Source organism: Lepus europaeus, chromosome 1, assembly GCF_033115175.1.
Source record: "Lepus europaeus isolate LE1 chromosome 1, mLepTim1.pri, whole genome shotgun sequence".
Classification (NCBI taxonomy): domain Eukaryota; kingdom Metazoa; phylum Chordata; class Mammalia; order Lagomorpha; family Leporidae; genus Lepus; species Lepus europaeus.
The window spans coordinates 5084305-5102281 of NC_084827.1; the positions used below are offsets into that span (position 1 = coordinate 5084305).

At 41.0% G+C, this 17977-nt stretch overlaps 1 protein-coding gene across 1 annotated transcript; it reads right to left on the reverse strand.

Moving 5' to 3' along the window:
* Window positions 1-2376: 2376 nt before the first annotated feature.
* LOC133761919 (TRPM8 channel-associated factor 3-like) lies at window positions 2377-16905 on the reverse strand. Its single transcript, XM_062194888.1, has 7 exons — window positions 16283-16905; window positions 11916-12880; window positions 11526-11623; window positions 10499-10712; window positions 9946-10185; window positions 8885-9222; window positions 2377-2664 (listed from the first exon to the last, which is right to left on the reverse strand). The coding sequence occupies exons 1-7, from the start codon at window positions 16903-16905 to the stop codon at window positions 2377-2379; spliced, it is 2766 nt and encodes a 921-aa protein (XP_062050872.1).
* Window positions 16906-17977: the final 1072 nt, after the last annotated feature.

Genomic DNA, 17977 nt, shown 5'->3' on the forward strand with positions numbered 1-17977 from the left:
GATAAACCTTAATTCTTTGCCTACCCTATCTATCCTAAGGTATCTGTAAAAATAAGAGAGGAGATGGGATCAGAATCATGGGATTCCAGAAAAGCAGGGCTTGGTTACCACTGATGGTTGGGGGACTTATGTTATCACAGTGCTAACTCATAGTGTGCATGAGTCCATTCACTACAAGTAGGGAAAAGAGATATGAAGCCAGGGGCATCTGAGGGCAAATACTCCGTGAGAAAAGATGAATGCCATGCAGCTCCACCAGCAAACTGGAGAGAATTTGAGAAAAGGGTTGATAACTGAGGTGGGATTTTATGACAACAGCTGACAGAAACTCAACTCAAACTGGTGAAAACAAAAGGAAGCGATTTATTGATTCAACAACAAGAGGATCTAGGTGCTGCCTTGCATCTAAAATCATTATTATGCATAGATTCTCAAACACTACCCACAAGGATATAGCTCTTTGATTTTACTTTGTCTTCATTTTTCTTTGTGTGGATTTATTTGTCCATCAGGCTCTCTTTGTGTAAAGATGATGATATTACAATGCAACTATAGGTTTACATGATTCATAGAAACCATGGTCTCAGAAAGAAAGATAGTCTGTCCCACCCATGCCTTGATTTTTCATCAGAAAGAATACTGAGTGGTTCTCATCATTCATGTGAACATTCATGGTTAAGACACTGGGTCTAGGGAATGGAGTGCCATTGGCCATGCATAGTCTTTTTTTTTTTTTTGACAGGCAGAGTGGACAGTGAGAAAGAGAGAGAGACAGAGAGAAAGGTCTTCCTTTACCGTTGGTTCACCCTCCAATGGCCGCCGCGGCCAGCGCGCTGCGGCTGGCGCACCGCGCTGATCTGATGGCAGGAGCCAGGTGCTTCTCCTGGTCTCCCATGGGGTGCAGGGCCCAAGCACTTGGGTCATCCTCCACTGCACTCCCGGGCCTGGAAGAGAGCTGGCCTGGAAGAGGGCAACTGGGACAGAATCTGGTGCCCCAACCGGGACTAGAACCTGGTGTGCCGGCGCCACTAGGCGGAGGATTAGCCTGTTGAGCCACGGCGCTGGCCGCATAATCTTATTAATTACTCTTATGAGAGAAGTGCTGTCATTATTTGTCAACTCATTTCAGTCATGGAGAAAGTAAGGCATCTAGAAAAGGCAGGTTCATAGAACAGATGAAAAAGTAAAGGATCTACTAAGGAAATGCAAATTCATGTAACACCCCCCCCCTTTTATGCATATATTGGGCTTTTATAATTAGGGGAGGAAGACTTATGGTCGTATTTTTTCCAGTTAAGGGCACTGAATCTTGAATCCAATTATCTGTCTCAAATTCTTGCTTTACCACTTATTAGCCTGTCTCTTTGAAAATTAAGTTTCTTTGATTGTTAGTGAAGATTATATCAATATACATGACATATGTGTGCTTATTCATCATGGCTCTTTAACAGTATTGACCCATCAGCACAGAAAATTCTTCCATAAGTTCCTGATTGAGAAGCAGTGGCATGCTTTTCAGAGTTTTCATCTGTGTGGTGCAAACCGGTATTTATTACATTCACTAGCCATGCTCTATCTTCCTGACATTAGCAACCAACTTTCCTATATAGCAGAGGTATATAAGTCTTAAACATCAGCAAACTGGTTATTTTCTAGAGAAATAACATGAAGTATTTGGTAGGTTGTGCAGCAGCTGCTAACTATATAGGTGAGGTGAAGGTGTATGGTCCTGTAGGTAAAGAATGCTATATAGGTAAATATACAACTCTTATCCTTCTCCCCTGGCCCTGATACCTTCATGGAATAGCCTGTTACATAAGAGATTTCATTTACAGGAACATGTTTCCATCTTGAAACTTGGGCTGTCTGTGACAGTTCTGACCCATCGGGCCACTGCAGCAAGAAAATGACTCTGTCCTATCAAAGTGACTGTAATGCCCTGAATGCCTCATTAATAATTTCAAGAAGTATTTGTCAGTCACATTCTCTGTTCTAATAGCCTAGTCAAAAGATATTTGTAAACCATAGGAAATACTTTCAGACTTAGAAGGAAGAGGCTCTAAATGGGTTCAAAGAAGGGGATTCTTGGGGTTAAGTCTCTGGGCCTGAGCAGCTCTTGACACCTACTAAAACAATTAAAAAATGATTTATGGGTAAATCAAGAAGCAAATTTCTCAGTGCATCAAAATTAAGCTAGAGAAAGCTATATGTATGATATATTTTGAAAATCAACTGTCAAATTTTTTTCTTTATTTGAAAGGTCAAGTGTCTAGTTTAATTTCTTTCTTGAAAAAGATTTGGGATGAGTCTGAATAAGATAGAGGAAAAATAGTTGACATTAAGTAAATCTTATTTTTTTGCATCAAATGAATGACCCTACATTTCATGCAACATTTGCATAATTCCACAATTTTCACTCTGATCTGCATATGTTTTCATGGGATTTTCCTCCCACTGTGGCAGGGAGGCCAGGCTATCAGCTACTTCTTTCTGGATAGGCCAGCCCCAGGCATCAAAGAAAGGAACTAGATTTTTTTGCACTATTTCAGAGAACATCTTCATCCACAGATTCATCTTGCCAATGTTGTCTTCAGGGTAGTCTGAGAGGGTCTGGTAGTCAGCAAAGAGCTGGATAAATGGCTCCCATCCAAAGCCTTCCTGGAGCTAGAAAGACAAAGAAAGGGGCATAATGAAGAGTCTAATCTGTAAGAGTCACTGCCTACCTACCACACCTAAATAACTCAGTGATGCTTATGTATAAGCCACCTTTAAACATGACTTTAATTCTCATCAGTGGTTCTCTGCACATTCCAATGACTGATACGGTACCTTAGTCTGCCTTATTCCAATCCCTGACTTGGATTTGTGCTTGCACATTGGTTGCTTCATAGGAGGTTCTCAATAAATGATAGTTACTTTTGGTTTTATTATCTTTCTCACTCCTAATATTAATTATGTATTATATAACTAGATATGTATATGGATATGAAGATTTAAGTTTGACTGAGGCTTGTACACTCTCTCCTTGTGTAGCCAAAAATGGAAATGAACATGCAGGATTGTAGAGTTTTAGTGTGAGAAGGGCCAGATTCCTGGCTCATCTTCTAAGAGTGTAGAACCCTGAGAAATATCAGCCTTGAGAACAAATTCAACTGGGGTGTTTCAATCAGCACCATCATATTTCTTTCATTCATGCCCAGCCTGGGCAATCAGAAGATGTCTACAACTCATACTGGCGACCACTGAGTGAACTTTACATTGCTTCACTCAGTATGCTGAACAACAGAGTTACAGACGTGAAAGGAGAAATAACATTTGAAGTGTGGTGTTAAAAAGCCATGCAAGAATACAGAAGTTTCAGGGGGAATGAAATAAATGTTTTGGCCTTCAAAAATTTCATGGTAAGTGTGTATTAGGATCAACTGTGTGGATTTCAAATGTAGAGTTTTTTGCACATAAGTGAATGCATACTAACTTGTTCAGACATGTCTGAGTAGGATCTCAATTTGAGATGGTTAGAAGGTTAAGACTTCAGTTTGAAAACAGTCCCTATCAGAGCAATATGAGTTCTACTAAATTTTAAGCAAGAGCAAGCATGACATTTACAGTGGAGTTTTTGTGGAATAATTGTGAAATTCTTGATGCTTTAAGAGAAGTTTATAGGGGCCACAATCCCCCAAATCAGCAATTAACAGATGGTTAATTTGTTTTAAGAAAGGAGAAGATAATGTTGAAAATGAAGCTTGTAATGACAAAATACCTACAGCAACTTGGTAGGAATATATTATTCTCATTCATGTCGAAATTGAAGAGTACTTAAAATTAGTAGTAGAAACAATAGACAACACCATGGACTTCTCAAATGATTCAGCTTACATAATTCTGATGGAAAAATTTTAAATGGAGCAAACTTTCTGCTTGATAAATGCCAAACAGGAGGTCAGATCAACTGCAGACTGAAACACAGCTTCCAATGGAAATCTGAAACAAGTGGAATCAAGACTCTAAAGCGTTTTTCAAAAAACTACAGGAGGAGGTAAAACACAGCTTTAACAGTACAATCCAGAAGATGAGGCACAATCAAGGCAGAGGCTACTGGAGGTGGAAGTAGCCTGAAGAAAATGTAGAGCAGTCAACAGCAAAGCTCATGGCAAGAGCTTTGGCAGATGCCCAAGATATTTTGCTTGTAGCATTCTGGAAAGATGAAGAATGATAACATTTGCTCTTTTAAAGAGTGTTTTGAGAAAGTTAGCTAAAGTGTCAGCAGAAAAATGCTCAGGAAACTTTACCAGAGAGATCTTGTCCACCACAGTGTTCCTGCTCAATCTCTAATCAAACAGGAACAACTTTTTAAAAATGTCAATGGGAAATAATCAGGCATCCACACTACAGTCCTCTCTTGCCTCCTTCTGCTTTTTTATATTTGATAACCTTAAACATCTTTAATGGGCATCTACTTACCTCCATTTAACAATGTAAAAAAGGTTACACAGACATGATTAAATTCCCCAGACAATACATTCTTAATTATGGCTGGCATTGTGGTTTTTAAAAGTATCTTCTGGAAAGACAAATATCATGTATTCTCTTATTTGTGAAAGTCAATATACAGAGTATAGACATTGCAGGGATGTCGTTTGGTATTTAGTTAAAAGTCTTGTTCACTGAGTCATATCAATGACAATATGCTCCTTTTTTCCATGTTTGAAAAAAGAAGAAATGGATGGCGTGGGGAATAGAGAGGACTCCTGGGGTACCTGTCATGTTTGTGTTTGCTATGAGTGTGCTGAGAAGTCAAAAACTCTGTTCATCTGTATACTTACATGCATTTCTTTTTTTTAAAATTTATTTATTTGACAGATGGAGTTAGTGAGAGAGAGAGAGACAGAGAGAAAGGTCTTCCTTCCATTGGTTCACTCCCCAAATGACTGCCATGGCCGGAGCTACGCCGATTCAAAGCCAGGAGCCAGGTGCTTCCTCCCAGTCTCCCATGTGGGTGCAGGGGCCCAAGCACTTGGGCCATCCTCTACTTCCTTTCGGGACCACAGCAGAGAGCTGGACTGGAAGAGGAGCAGCCAGGACTAGAACCTGGCGCCCATATGGGATGCTGGTGCCACAGGCAGAGGATTAACCAAATGAGCCATGGCGCTGACCCACGTGTATTTCTTAGTATGTATACTGTATTCCAATAAAATGTTTAAATTATAAAAAAAGGAGTATTATACTTGAAGCAGGCAAAACTAGTGCAGCCATTTGGTACAGCCATGGCCTTGGTTGCCTGCATCTAACACAAGAGTTCCTTGGTATGAGCCCCAACTGTGTGTCCAATGTTAGCTTTCTGATCATGCACACTCTGGGAGGCAGCAGGTGAAGGTTCAGGAAGTTGGGCACCTGACACTCAAGTGGAAGACCCAAATTAAATTCTAGCTTCTGGCTTTGGCCTGGCTCAGGTCCAGTTTTTATAGGCATTTTGAGAGTCAACCAGTGGATCCCTCTCCCCTCCCCACCCCCACCCCGGTCCCATCCCTCTGAAAGAAAGAGAAAGAAGGTAGCAAAACTATTTTAGGAACATTTGTAAATGTTTACAAAAACATTTGTAAATGAACAGAAATAAGAACCCTGTGAAGTGTTCTGAAAACTCAGTCTGTTACAGAGAATAAATAAGGGGATAGAACTTGAGGTGGGGCCAGGGCATAGCTAAATATTGAAGAATTTGGCATTCTTGAAGCCTACATGGGTAAACCAAAGGATTTTAAGCCAGAGTATATGGTGGTTTTGGCAGTTTTCTGGAAGACAGAGCAGTAGTGTTAGTGGATAGAGGTAGGAGAGATTACTGGGGAAGCTACTGGAGCTAGGTAGGGGTGAGGTTTGGGCAGTTGGGTTTTTTTCTGGTCATGGTGTTGGAAATGGGAAGTAAGGAATCAGGAAGAAGTGGCTCCCTGGTCTGAACTTGAGTCTTAGACCCCAGAATAATGGAAATGTAGGCACACAGCCGAGAAGGAAGTCGATATTCAGGGGCTTTCTGTTGACTTACATGTCAAGCTCTGGCTGACATTATGACTGCCTCAATTAGAAGTATACACAGATTACTTATTAATCTTATTAATTAATTAGAAGTATACACAGATTATTTATAAATAAGGAAATTGTGTGGTTTAAAAGCAATCTCACACTGTTCAATTATGAAGGCAAAGAGATAATCCAGAGACAGCGTGTTGTAGTCCCCAAAGCATGAGATCCACCAATGAGTCTGAGTTCTAGGTCTCACCATTTCTAAGTAATTATAAGGACAGTGGAAAAGTCTCTTTTTCCCTAAACATGTTAAGTGATAATACCTCTTTAATGCATTTCCTCTAAGTAGCCAGAAAATGAAATGGAAGGTTTTTAAAAAGCAATAAAACTCAGCATAATGCTTTCCAGATTCCTCCATCTTGTTGCAAATGACTGGGTTTCATTGTTTCTTACTGCTGTATAGTATTCTATAGAGTACATGTTCCATGATTTCTTTATCCAGTCTACTGTTGATGGGCATTTGGGTTGGTTCCAGGTCTTAGCTATTGTGAATTGAGCTGCAATAAACATTAATGTGCAGACAGCTTTTTTGTTTACCAATTTAATTTCCTTTGGGTAAATTCCAAGGAGTGGGATGGCTGGGTTGTATGGTAGGGTTATGTTCAGGTTTCTGAGGAATCTCCAGACTGACTTCCATAGTGGCTTAACCAGTTTGCATTCCCACCAACAATGGGTTAGTGTCCCTTTTTCCCCACATCCTCTCCAGCATCTGCTGTTGGTAGATTTCTGAATGTGAGCCATTCTCACCGGGGTGAGGTGAAACCTCATTGTGGTTTTGATTTGCATTTCCCTGATTGCTAGTGATCTTGAACATTTTTTCATGTGTCTGTTGGCCATTTGGATTTCCTCTTTTGAAAAATCATATGTTCTCCCTGTTCGGTGGCAACTAACTGAGCACCAAAGGGGAAACTTGTTGAAGTGAATTGGACACTATGAGAAACAGTGACTTGATCAGCTCTTGTCTTGACTGTTGATGTACAATGCAATGCTTTATCCATTTTAGTATTTTTTTTTGTTCTAGTACTATTGTTTGAACTCTGTAATTAACACACACTTATTCTTAGGTGTTTAAATTTTAACTGAAAGGTGATTCCCTGTTAAATATAAGAGTGGGAAAAAGAGAGGGAGGAGATGTACAATTTGGGGCATGCTCAATCGGACTTGCCCCAAATGGTAGAGTTAGAAACGTGCCAGGGGATTCCAATTCAATCCCATCAAGGTGGCCATCTCACTAGTCCAAGTGATCAACTTCAGTTCACGATTGATCACACTGATAGGTTTAAGAGTCAAAGGGATCACACAAACAAGACTAGTGTCTGCTAATACTAACTGATAGAATAAAAAAGGGAGAGAATGATCCAACATGGGAAGTGGGAGACACAGCAGACTCATAGAATGGCAGATGTCCTAAATAGCACTCTGGCCTCAGAATCAGCCCTTAAGATATTCAGATCTGGCTGAAGAGCCCATGAGAGTATTTTAGGCATGGAAAGCGAAGACACTGTGGAAAAAAAAAGAAGAAGACCTAAATGAAAGATCTCTGTGAGTGAGATCCCAGTGGAAAGAATGGGGCCATCAAAGAAGGAGGTACCTTTCTCTGAAGGGAGGAGAGAACTTCCACTTTGACTATGATCCTGTCAGAATAAGATCGAAGTCGGCGAACCCTAAAGGCATCCATAGCCTCAGCAACTCATGACTAGAGCCTAGGGAGATTACTGACGCCATAAACAAGAGTGTCAAATTGTTAAGTCAACAACAGGAGTCACTGTGTATTTACGTCTCATGTGGGATCTGTCCTTAATGTGTTGTCCAATGTGAAGTAATGCTATAACTAGTACTGAAACAGTATTTTTACACTTTGTGTTTCTGTGTGGGTGCAAACTGATGAAATCTTTACTTAGTATATACTGAATGGACCTTCTGTATATAAAGATAGTTGAAAATGAAAAAGAACTTGGTTTTAAATTGGACATTGCATAGAAAAGTAATCAATTTTAAAAAAATATCATGTAGGATCTCTGTCCTTAATGTGCTGTACATTGTGATTTAATGCTATAACTAGTACTCCAACAATATTTTTCACTTTGTGTTGCTATGTGGGTGCAAACTGTTGAAATCTTTACTTATTATATGCTAAACTGATTTTCTCTATATAAAGAGAATTGAAAATGAATCTTGATGTGAATGGAAGGGGAGAGGGAGCGGGAAAGGGGAGGGTTGTGGATGGGAGGGAAGTTATGGCGGGGGGAGAGAAGCCATTGTAATCCTGTACTTTGGAAATTTATATTCATTAAATAAAAGTTAAAAAAAAGCAATAAAACGCTCTGCATATATTAGTTATTCAAAATGAAACAAAAACTCATCCACATTCAGAATTTGAGTAGGAAGCTATCATTTGAGAAACTTACTACCAGGTCACTCCTACACTAGGTCTTCTTAATAGGTGGAAAGATGAAGGTGGTATCATGTAGTGAGTTTAAAAGATGGCTCAGGAGAAATATTTTGCATTTGGCAAAGCTGTGATTCTGTCACAGAATTGTCTCCCAGAGCTATGCTATGCTGGTGTAATTCCACAATGATCCCACCCAGAAAGTCCTGAGGAGAGGAGAGGGACTTATTTTGTTATTTATGAATTATCCTTTTCAACACGTAAAACCTGAGCCACAGAGGGGCACTGAAATGCAGTGCTAGACTCCTGCGTCCAGGGCAGGAAGAGCCATAGGACAAGGGAAGGAGATACGGACTGCAGGGGTCATCTGCATGTCACAGGACTGCGTGGCCCAGTGGCCCCAGCTCCATTTCTGCTCAGTACCTGAAGATACGTTTCCAGAGCTGTCCAGGAGCCCCATTTCCTCAGGGGTGCTCCTCTGTCCATGTGCGTTTTGATCCTCTCTTTCCGACTTTCAGGCTTCAGATTAGGGTGAGCCCTTGCTCTGGGGATGTTTAGAACGACCTCGTGCAAGTAGACACTCCAGAGATTGCAGTCGGCCTCAGTGCTGTGCGGAGGGAATTGCCACTGGGGCCGTTGCTGGTTGTGGCCCAAGACATGGAAGACATCCCAGTTACCAGAGGACCTGATTGTCTTCTCGTCAATGAGCTGAGGCACTACATTCAGTTGGCCCATGATGGGGTATCCAGGGTGCAACAAGCCTGAAGAAAGCAACAGGGTAGAAGACGTGAGGTGTTGTCTGATATTCTTTGTAGACACATCTCCTCCACTATCCCAAAAGACCTGGAGCATTTTGAGAAAAGAGACTATTCAGAAGAGTATCTGACATTACCTGAAGCCCAAGCTTATATGCAACATAACTGGTCTGCTGGATTCATACACGGAGATTGATGCTCTCACCTTGACTTGACCCTGATTGGTCAGTGTACATGCAATGTGATTGTGAGTGTCGCTGTTCACTTTCATTTTAACTGGATGACATGTGTCTGTGCCTTAATGTCTTGCTTCTCAAAGGGAAAACAGTAAGATTCTCCCCTATGGAATGTAGTCTGAATCAGGCTCTCATTGTTTTCTAAAAACTACATTTCCTCCTTAACCTCTCTTGACTCTGCTATAAGTTACTGAGCACCCCTTGCCCCCCGCCACCTCCATCCCCTCACTTCTCAGGGCCAACTCTGATCCCATTCAATTCTTACTCTCCCTGAAGCCACTTGTGAAGATTGCACACTTTGTTCCATTCCTTCTATCCTATCACTTTTCTCATCTGGAGGGACAAAGTGATAATTTACCTGTTTCCATTAAAACATGGTTGACAGGATCCTAGGAGTCTTTGTACAGAGTTTTTCCAACTGATCCCAGAGGAATTCAGCCACGTTTGTACAGTTGGAAGAGAAATTTTCAGCATGTTCCCCTGGAGAACCCACCTGAACAGATCTGCACGTCAGTAACAATCCTCTCTGGCCTGCGGTAGGGGAAAGGCACAGACGCCAACTTGGCTGCAGCCTTCATTATCTCATCCCAGAGCTGGAGCAGAGACTCTGGATTATTTACAGACTTGAGGTTTTCAGTCGGCACCGTCAGGATGATGTTGTCTGTGGCCAGCTCACCCCAGGGAGCTGGATTTCCTTCCAGAGAGCGCTTCCACTCCTCCTGGGACGTCTTCCCTGGGAACAAAGGTTCCATAGCCCGCTCCACTCTGCTTTCCTAGGTTTCAGGGATAGCACTCTGCCTTGCTGAGGGACAGCCTGGTAACTCATTAACTGTTTCTTGTTGCATCCTCCTCTCAAGTCCTTGACTTGCCCTCCCCGCCTGTGAAGTCTCCCAGAATAGTGTGTCCACGTGGCCCGGCCCACTTGCAGCCCTCCAGTCTCACCTCCTTCTTCCTCTCAGTCCCCACCCTCCTTCCCAACCATCCCACTCTCATCCCACACCTGCCTCTGCCCCGAGTCCCCACCTGACCTGGAACCCCCTACTCACCCAGCTTGAAGTATGGAGCCCGCACTGCCCCACTGATGGTGACCTGCACAGTGCCCAGGTTATAGTCTGGGGGTACAAGGATGTAGAGGAGGCCTCCCCAGAGCCAGGAGATGTTGTTGTTTGTTTTGTTTAAGTTGTACTCCTGTGTCACGATTGGGGGGCGTTTGAAAGTGCTTGCTTCACTTATGTCATCCGTGTGGCAGCCAACCTGAACCTGCAAGTGAGAGTCCACCAAGGGTAGAGGAAAGGGGTCATCATAAGGAATACTGCACACATGCACGTGTGTGTGTGTGTGTGTGTGTGAGAGAGAGAGGGGGGGGGGAGAGAGAAAGAACGAGAGAGAGAGAGAGAGAGACAGAGAGAGAGAAAGGGATTTCATGTGCACATGTGTCATTCTGCTTTGTCCAGGTCACGGGAGGGCAGAATAGGAGCTCCTCAGGGTGAATAGTCTTCCTTTGATAAATAGTGGAGAATGTACTCACCCACTTTTTCCAGGGCATTTCTTCCTGGTCATCACTATTCTTTGTTCTCTATAGAGCTTGGGGATTTTTCTCTTTGATTTAAACTGAGCAATTCCCAAGATAAATGCTGACCTGGAGCAGATATTGACTGTGCCCCTGGTATTTCCTGTATGTCTGCATATGCCCCCTGAGCCTGTGGAACTGATTGCTTTATCTCCAGTGGGATTGGAGTTTGTACAACATCTGGATCATGTTTCAGATGCCTCCAAAGAGACTACAGTCGGTCAAGCTTCCATAGCAGTCAAAAAAGCAGGAAGAGATAAAGCAAGCTCACATTTCTTGGACATTTGTTATGTGTGAAGCTCTGCTTGGGATATTACAGATTCTACCCATGACAAGCTTCTGCTTTGCTGGCACTGCTTTTTTTCATCTATAGAATGAAAGTGGTATCTGCTCTGTATATTTGGTGTTTTTGTTGAAACAATTGAAAAGAAATTGCTGCGAGTAGAAGTCAGCATGCTGGGCAAACGGCACAAATTAGTGTCCTGGGGAGCAGAACGCTTTACCTTCAGTTGAGCAGCAACAGCTCTGTCAGGCAGTGTGACCTTTGCCATTCGTCCTTCAGGTAAGTAGAGTCCAGTGCTCACCCAGGAATCTCTGTTGTCTGGGAAGAACCATAGGAGAGGCTGAGCTCTGCCCATCTTCTTGTCTCCACCCTCACAAAGAATCCCACAGAGCCTCCCAGAGCTATTGGATGAATTGTGCCCACCTTGACTCACCCGGGCTGCCCTGACTAAGGTGTCTCAGAGTCACTAGGAATCCTACAGTCTACTCCTTCATGGGAATAACGGGGAACATGTTCTGGAAGGAAAGGCCTCTGGGATGCTGCTGCGCTAGCCAACCGCCCTCTCCCCACTCCCTCCCCTGCCCTAGCTCTGCCCTCCTCCATGCCATACCTGGGCTGATATCAATCCTCACAGAAGGTTCCTTGGTGCTGAGACAGATGGTATCAACAATCAAGAGTGGGTCAAAGATTCCCCACTTGACCAGTCCGTAGGCCCAGTCTAACAGTAGATGCTGAGGGCTGCCCCTGCTGATGGGGTTTTCTTTATTCACAACTGGTAAACCCTTTTTTTTGATCATTTTCAGGATGTTTTTGTACACAGCATCATAGATGGAAATCCCATTAGGTGAGATTTGAAGCATATAGGAAATATCTTGTCTTAGCATCACCATCGAACTCTTTTCCAAGACTTTTCCCTTGCTGAACACCATGGACTCAAATTGAATTAGTGCTTTTCTGACATGGTATTTCATTATCTCTGGCTTGGGAACTGGGAAGCAGCCTCTATGCCCTTGCTCATTAACGATGCAAAGGCCAGCATGTTTAAGGAACTTGTTATTTGGATAGTCAGACATAAAGTTGGAATTTGGGTGTTGCATAGCCCACTGTCTGGCCTGGCTGCCCATCAATACCCCTTTGCCTTCTGCAACAAATTCCTCTATCTTCTTAAGATCCGTGTCGTTGAGTAAGGAACAGCAGTAGACACTCAAGTCGCTGCTCAGAAGGTCTGTGCTGCTCCACTCCAAGTTGTTTTTTGTTAATAAGGGGCCCAGACGATTCAGTTGTGGACTCACCCCAATCTTCCCGTTCTGCTGCCCTTTCAGCCAACGTATAGCATTGATTACAAAGTTGCCCATCCTGTCCTCAAATACCATACTCTCATGGTCATACAGCACCACACGACCATTGCCATAGCGGGCAGCTGCTAGGAAGCAATTGAATGAACTGTCTAACCCCAGGGGAAAGGCCAGGGGCCCATGCACAAACAGTTTTGAGGGTTTTGCTCCTCTACTGATATCCAGCTCGGTGATCCCTTGTAGGAGCTGCTCTTGGTCTTTTCTGACATTGTTCTCATACCTGGAAAAGAGACATTTCCCAAATTAGTGCTGATCTGGGAGGTTAGCAGAAAATAGGGCAGAAAACACCTACTACCTGAGCTATTTCATATAAACCATTTAAGAGAAAGGAGCAGGACCAATATTTTAACCTTCTTCTGTACATCTTCAAATCAGTTTTAGCTAGGAAAATTAATATCATAAAATTGTGTGAGATTTTAATTTATAGACACAATATATCTTGAGATATGCATATACATTTTTTCTAGTAACATTTTCTAGGATTATTTATTGTCTTAGTCAGCATTCAATTCACTATTCTGATTTATGAGTTGTTTATTTAACAGCTAAAATTATGAAATAAAGCTTGGAAAATAGTCTGTGATTCCTTTAGGGAGTAATCTTGCCTAGAAATTTGGAAGGCTTATATGCCAAACACATGCACACATTCAGACACAGAAATAAAAAAGGCTGTGAAATTATATATTACCCTTGTTAGAGCTCTAGACTATCCTTTGTTTTATTTACTTTATGTAGCTATTCTGTAAAACTTCTGGAATAGTTATAAGGAGAAAGATGTTTAGTACATTCCTTATTATTAATACTTTTGAGTAGGAAAGTATCACCATTGTGAATTAAAATACTTTAATATTGCATTAAATTGTACAGCTGTCTATAGCTTGGGAGTTGAGTGCATCTTGCTATAGTATAGTTATGCTAAATTGTAGTAATTCAAAGGGGTTAAAAAAGTAATTCTTAAAAAAAACCCACAGTACACAGAAATATCCTAGTATCCCTTTCCTGTAACCCTTGATTATTTGGGAATGAGAGAGGCTTCCTAAATTTGAATACAATCTTGTGGTTTAGAGCTCAGATTCCAGAATTTTAGGATGCAGAGCCATAAACATTTAGGAAATAAATTCTTTTATTCCTGTAGATAGTTAGAAAGTATTTGACAAAATTTATTCATTTAAAAAATTTTAAAAATGCGAAGAAAAATCATAGGTGGCAGGAAACTTGCTTACTGGAATAAGAGTTTCCAGGAGAATTAGACATTGGAAGCATTCCTACTAAATCAGGAGAATATGCAAGACTGCCCTCTTTTATTGCTATCAGTCATTATTTTTAATGGTTATCCTAGCTAATAAAGAAATAAGCACTTCAATTGTGTAATAAAAAGTCCATATTTTACCATTAAGATTATGCCTACTAAAAATTTGAGACTCTATTGACAAAATATAAACAAACAAAGAGTTCAGTGGGATGTTTGAATTCAAGATAAACACAAAATTCAATAATTATCCTATTAATCAAGAGTTGATAATTATAAAACAGGTAGTTTTATAATTGATAATGACAAAAATATAAAAGTTGCAAGAACTATTAAAATCTTTCTGGTGAAATACATAAAACTTGACAAGGAATATGAAAGAATACTTGAATAAACACATATATTATTCTTTGATGGATAGATTCAGTGTTTTAAAATGTTCCTTCTCAAATAATTTCTAAATTGAATATAATCCTGACCCAAACCCCAGTATTTTAAAAAATCTTGATAAAGTGACTCAATACTTTAGTCTGTAAATGTAGGTGGCCCTACATACACAAGGATGTTTTGAAACTGTGAGTGATATAACATGGAATTATGGAAGTGGGTTTTTTTCCCAGATGTCAAAATTCATTTCAAAGTTGTAATAACAAAAGCAGCAGAGTTTTTGTAAAATTAGAAAACTAAGTCAGTGGTCCAGGGGAGAGAGTTGTTGTAAACAATTCACAGACTTATGGAAATTCATTATGTGAAAAAGGAGTCTTTAAAATGAGTGAGCAAAGTATTGATCCTTCAATAAATGGAGGTGTTATAATTGGCCATATATTTATAAAAATACATATGATATGGTACAAAACATCCTTGTGATTAAATATCTAAATGTAAAACAACCATGAAAGTAGCAGAAGAAAATTTAAGGAAGTATTTTGATGAATTTGTAATGAGAAAACATCTTCAAAACAATAAAGATGCTAAAAGAATGGACAAATTTTACCAAAAAGATATGCAACCTATGTAGCACCAACAAGAAACTTAAAGAACAAGTGATGGAAAGAGATATTTGTAATATTGTAAGAGAGACAAAAAACTGATACCTACAGAAAGTCTTTAAAAGTTCATGAAAAATATGATAAAAAACGATGAATGAATGTTTAAAAATTTGTAACTTTTTAAAGTTTTATTGTACTACTACCTCGACAAACTTTTTGATATATCTTCATATATAGAAAGAACACTTAACAATCAATAAGAAAAAGACAAAAACTAAATAGAACAAATAGATAAAGGACATAGACATTTCAAGGAGAAACATAAATCACTATAAATATGTAAAAATTCTGTTTGTAATCAGAGAAATACAAATCAAATATTTTTCACATTCCACATGAAAATAACATCAAAAGAAAATTCATCAGTTTAGTATTAGCCCTGGCCTGGGACTATATTTTTTTTCTATGAGTGTAATTTTGTATAGTGTTTTAAATGGCAATTCGTCAGTATCTATTATTTCAAAAATAACTTTTTGAAGTAACTGCTCATCATTTTGGAACTGTATTTCAAAATACCCTTAAATTTCTATACAACGACATGTAAATATGTTAATTTTGAAACATTGAGTAACAGCCAATACCCAACTGTGCCAAAGAAAAAGGTAGACTTCTGGGTATAGGAGAGTTAGGAAAATGAGAAAGAACTTTAAAGTACTTTCCTGTGATTCAAGTCACCGGAGGGTTCTAGTTCATTTGATCAATGTATGTCCAAATTTTCTCTAATCTTCACATACCAAAGGAATCCTGCTCTACTTTGGAAGGAGATGTCTGAGACTCCTGACCTCTCCACCGTGCTGCATCTCCATTTTAACTCTGAGAAAACCATTCCTCCTGTGGCTCCTGTGGAGCGGTTCCTGAATGTAAGGTTGCAGACCGTGACATGTTGCATTTTTCCTGACATCCCTAGAATACATTGATTTCTTTCACTCATTCATTCAGTGATTATTTAGCACCTACTATGTCATGTCACTATCTGCTAGTGATATAATTGTAAGCAGAATAGACAATTCTTGTCTTCCATGAACTTTGTAGACTTTTTCCCTCCATGCTGCCAATATCTTTCTCATGATTCAAAACGAGGGGGAATGACAGTATATGAACAGAGGAATACCCTGCCCTCAAAGCCTTGAATACTCAAGCCATGGTGGAGATAGGAAAGAAGCTACTGACCAGCACAGGTCATTTTTATACGTGCATTTGTAGTTTGTAATGATTCCATTCCAAAGTGGCCAATTTCCACTTTGAAAACTGGAAGTTCTTAAAAGTGAGGAACAAGACTGCTTTTTGACATGGATTAGACTCCCCTTAGAGAATCATCACTCACATGACACCGAGTGGGATGGTGGGCACTGTCTCAGAGACCATCCAAGGTCCATCATACACACCAGCTTCAGTGAAGTATACTCCAGCCACACCTGTCACTTGGTTCCCAGGGTACCCAAAGAGCACCTTATCGTTGCCGTTCTTCTCTGCCCAGGTCCAGCTTTGGCCTCCAATGAGCACTCCTCCTCCACGTTTCATAAATGGGATTATCTTCTTGTTCATGCTGGTATTGTAGGCATCAAGGCAGTAAACCCCCAGGGATTCTGTAGGTTCTGACTGGATCTGTGCCTTAACCCCAGAGTCTTGCAGGATTTTTACAAGTGTTACCTGGGAGGGGTTCACGCCAATGGTGGCCCCAGGGGAAAGGCAGAGCCAGCGCACGGCATTGACAAGAAATTGAGCCAAAGGTGCATGTATCAGGTATCCTTCATGGGCCATGACCACGATGCGGCCCTTGCCGTAAGAGGAGGCAGCAATGACCACACGACCTTCAAAATTCACCATCACTGGGAAGGCAGCTTCTCCAGTAAGAAGTAGTTCACTGGGGAGGGGGCCTGGAGGAATATTCCAGCTTGTCACATCCTTCACGAGGTACTGAAAGGCAGTAGCATGCGCCGTCGCCATGCTGCCAGGTGCTGCGAGAACATCGAGATGCAGGAGGGTCAATAAAATGACAAAATGGACAAAAGCGTCAGTTACCTTCTCTTCCGGTAGAGCCTGTGGCCGGGTTCGTGGAGCTGAAGTCATTACATCTAGCTGGTTTTTCCGTCTCCAGAACTAGTTCTAGAGAAATATTTCTCTTTCTAAGGAGTCCCACTCCCTCAATGTGCCTTCAGTACTCACACATCGCCTTTCATCCCTTCCTCACCTCTACCAGCCCAGCACTGTCCTCCCCTGACTGCTGTCTTCTCGGCAAGCCCCAGGCTGCTGGTGAGAGCACATTTACACTTGTCCTCTATTTCTTTTTTTTTTTTTACTTTTATTTAGTAAATATAAATTTCCAAAGTAGAGTTTATGGATTACAATGGCTTTCCCCCCCCCATAACTTCCCTCCCACCTGCAACCCTCCCATTCCCCACTCCCTTTCCCATTCCATTCACATCAAGATTCATTTTCAATTATCTTTACGTACAGAAGATCAATTTTGTTTCTATTAAGTAAAGATTTCATCAGTTTGCACCCACACAGAAACACAAAGTGTAAAATACTGTTTGAGTGCTAGTTATAGCATTAATTCACATTGAACAACTCATTAAGGACAGAGATCCTACATGTGGAGTAAGTGCACAGTGACTCCTGTTGTTGACTCAACGAATTGGCACTCTTGTTTATGGCATCAGTAATCTCCCTAGGCTCTTGTCATGAGTTGCCAAGGCTATGGAAGCCTTTTTTTTTTTTTTAATTTTTGACAGGCAGAGTGGACAGTGAGAGAGAGACAGAGAGAAAGGTCTTCCTTTTGCCGTTGGTTCACCCTCCAATGGCTGCTGCGGTAGCACGCTGCGGCCGGCGCACCGCGCTGTTCAGATGGCAGGAGCCAGGTGCTTCTCCTGGTCTCCCATGGGGTGCAGTTGGCTGACTTCAATCTTATTTAGACAAGGTCATAGTCAAAGTTTGTCCTTTACTTCTAATAGCTGTAATTAATCCATATTGCTTATTCCTAGCCTGGACTTCTCTAATGGACATAAATCCTTTATTT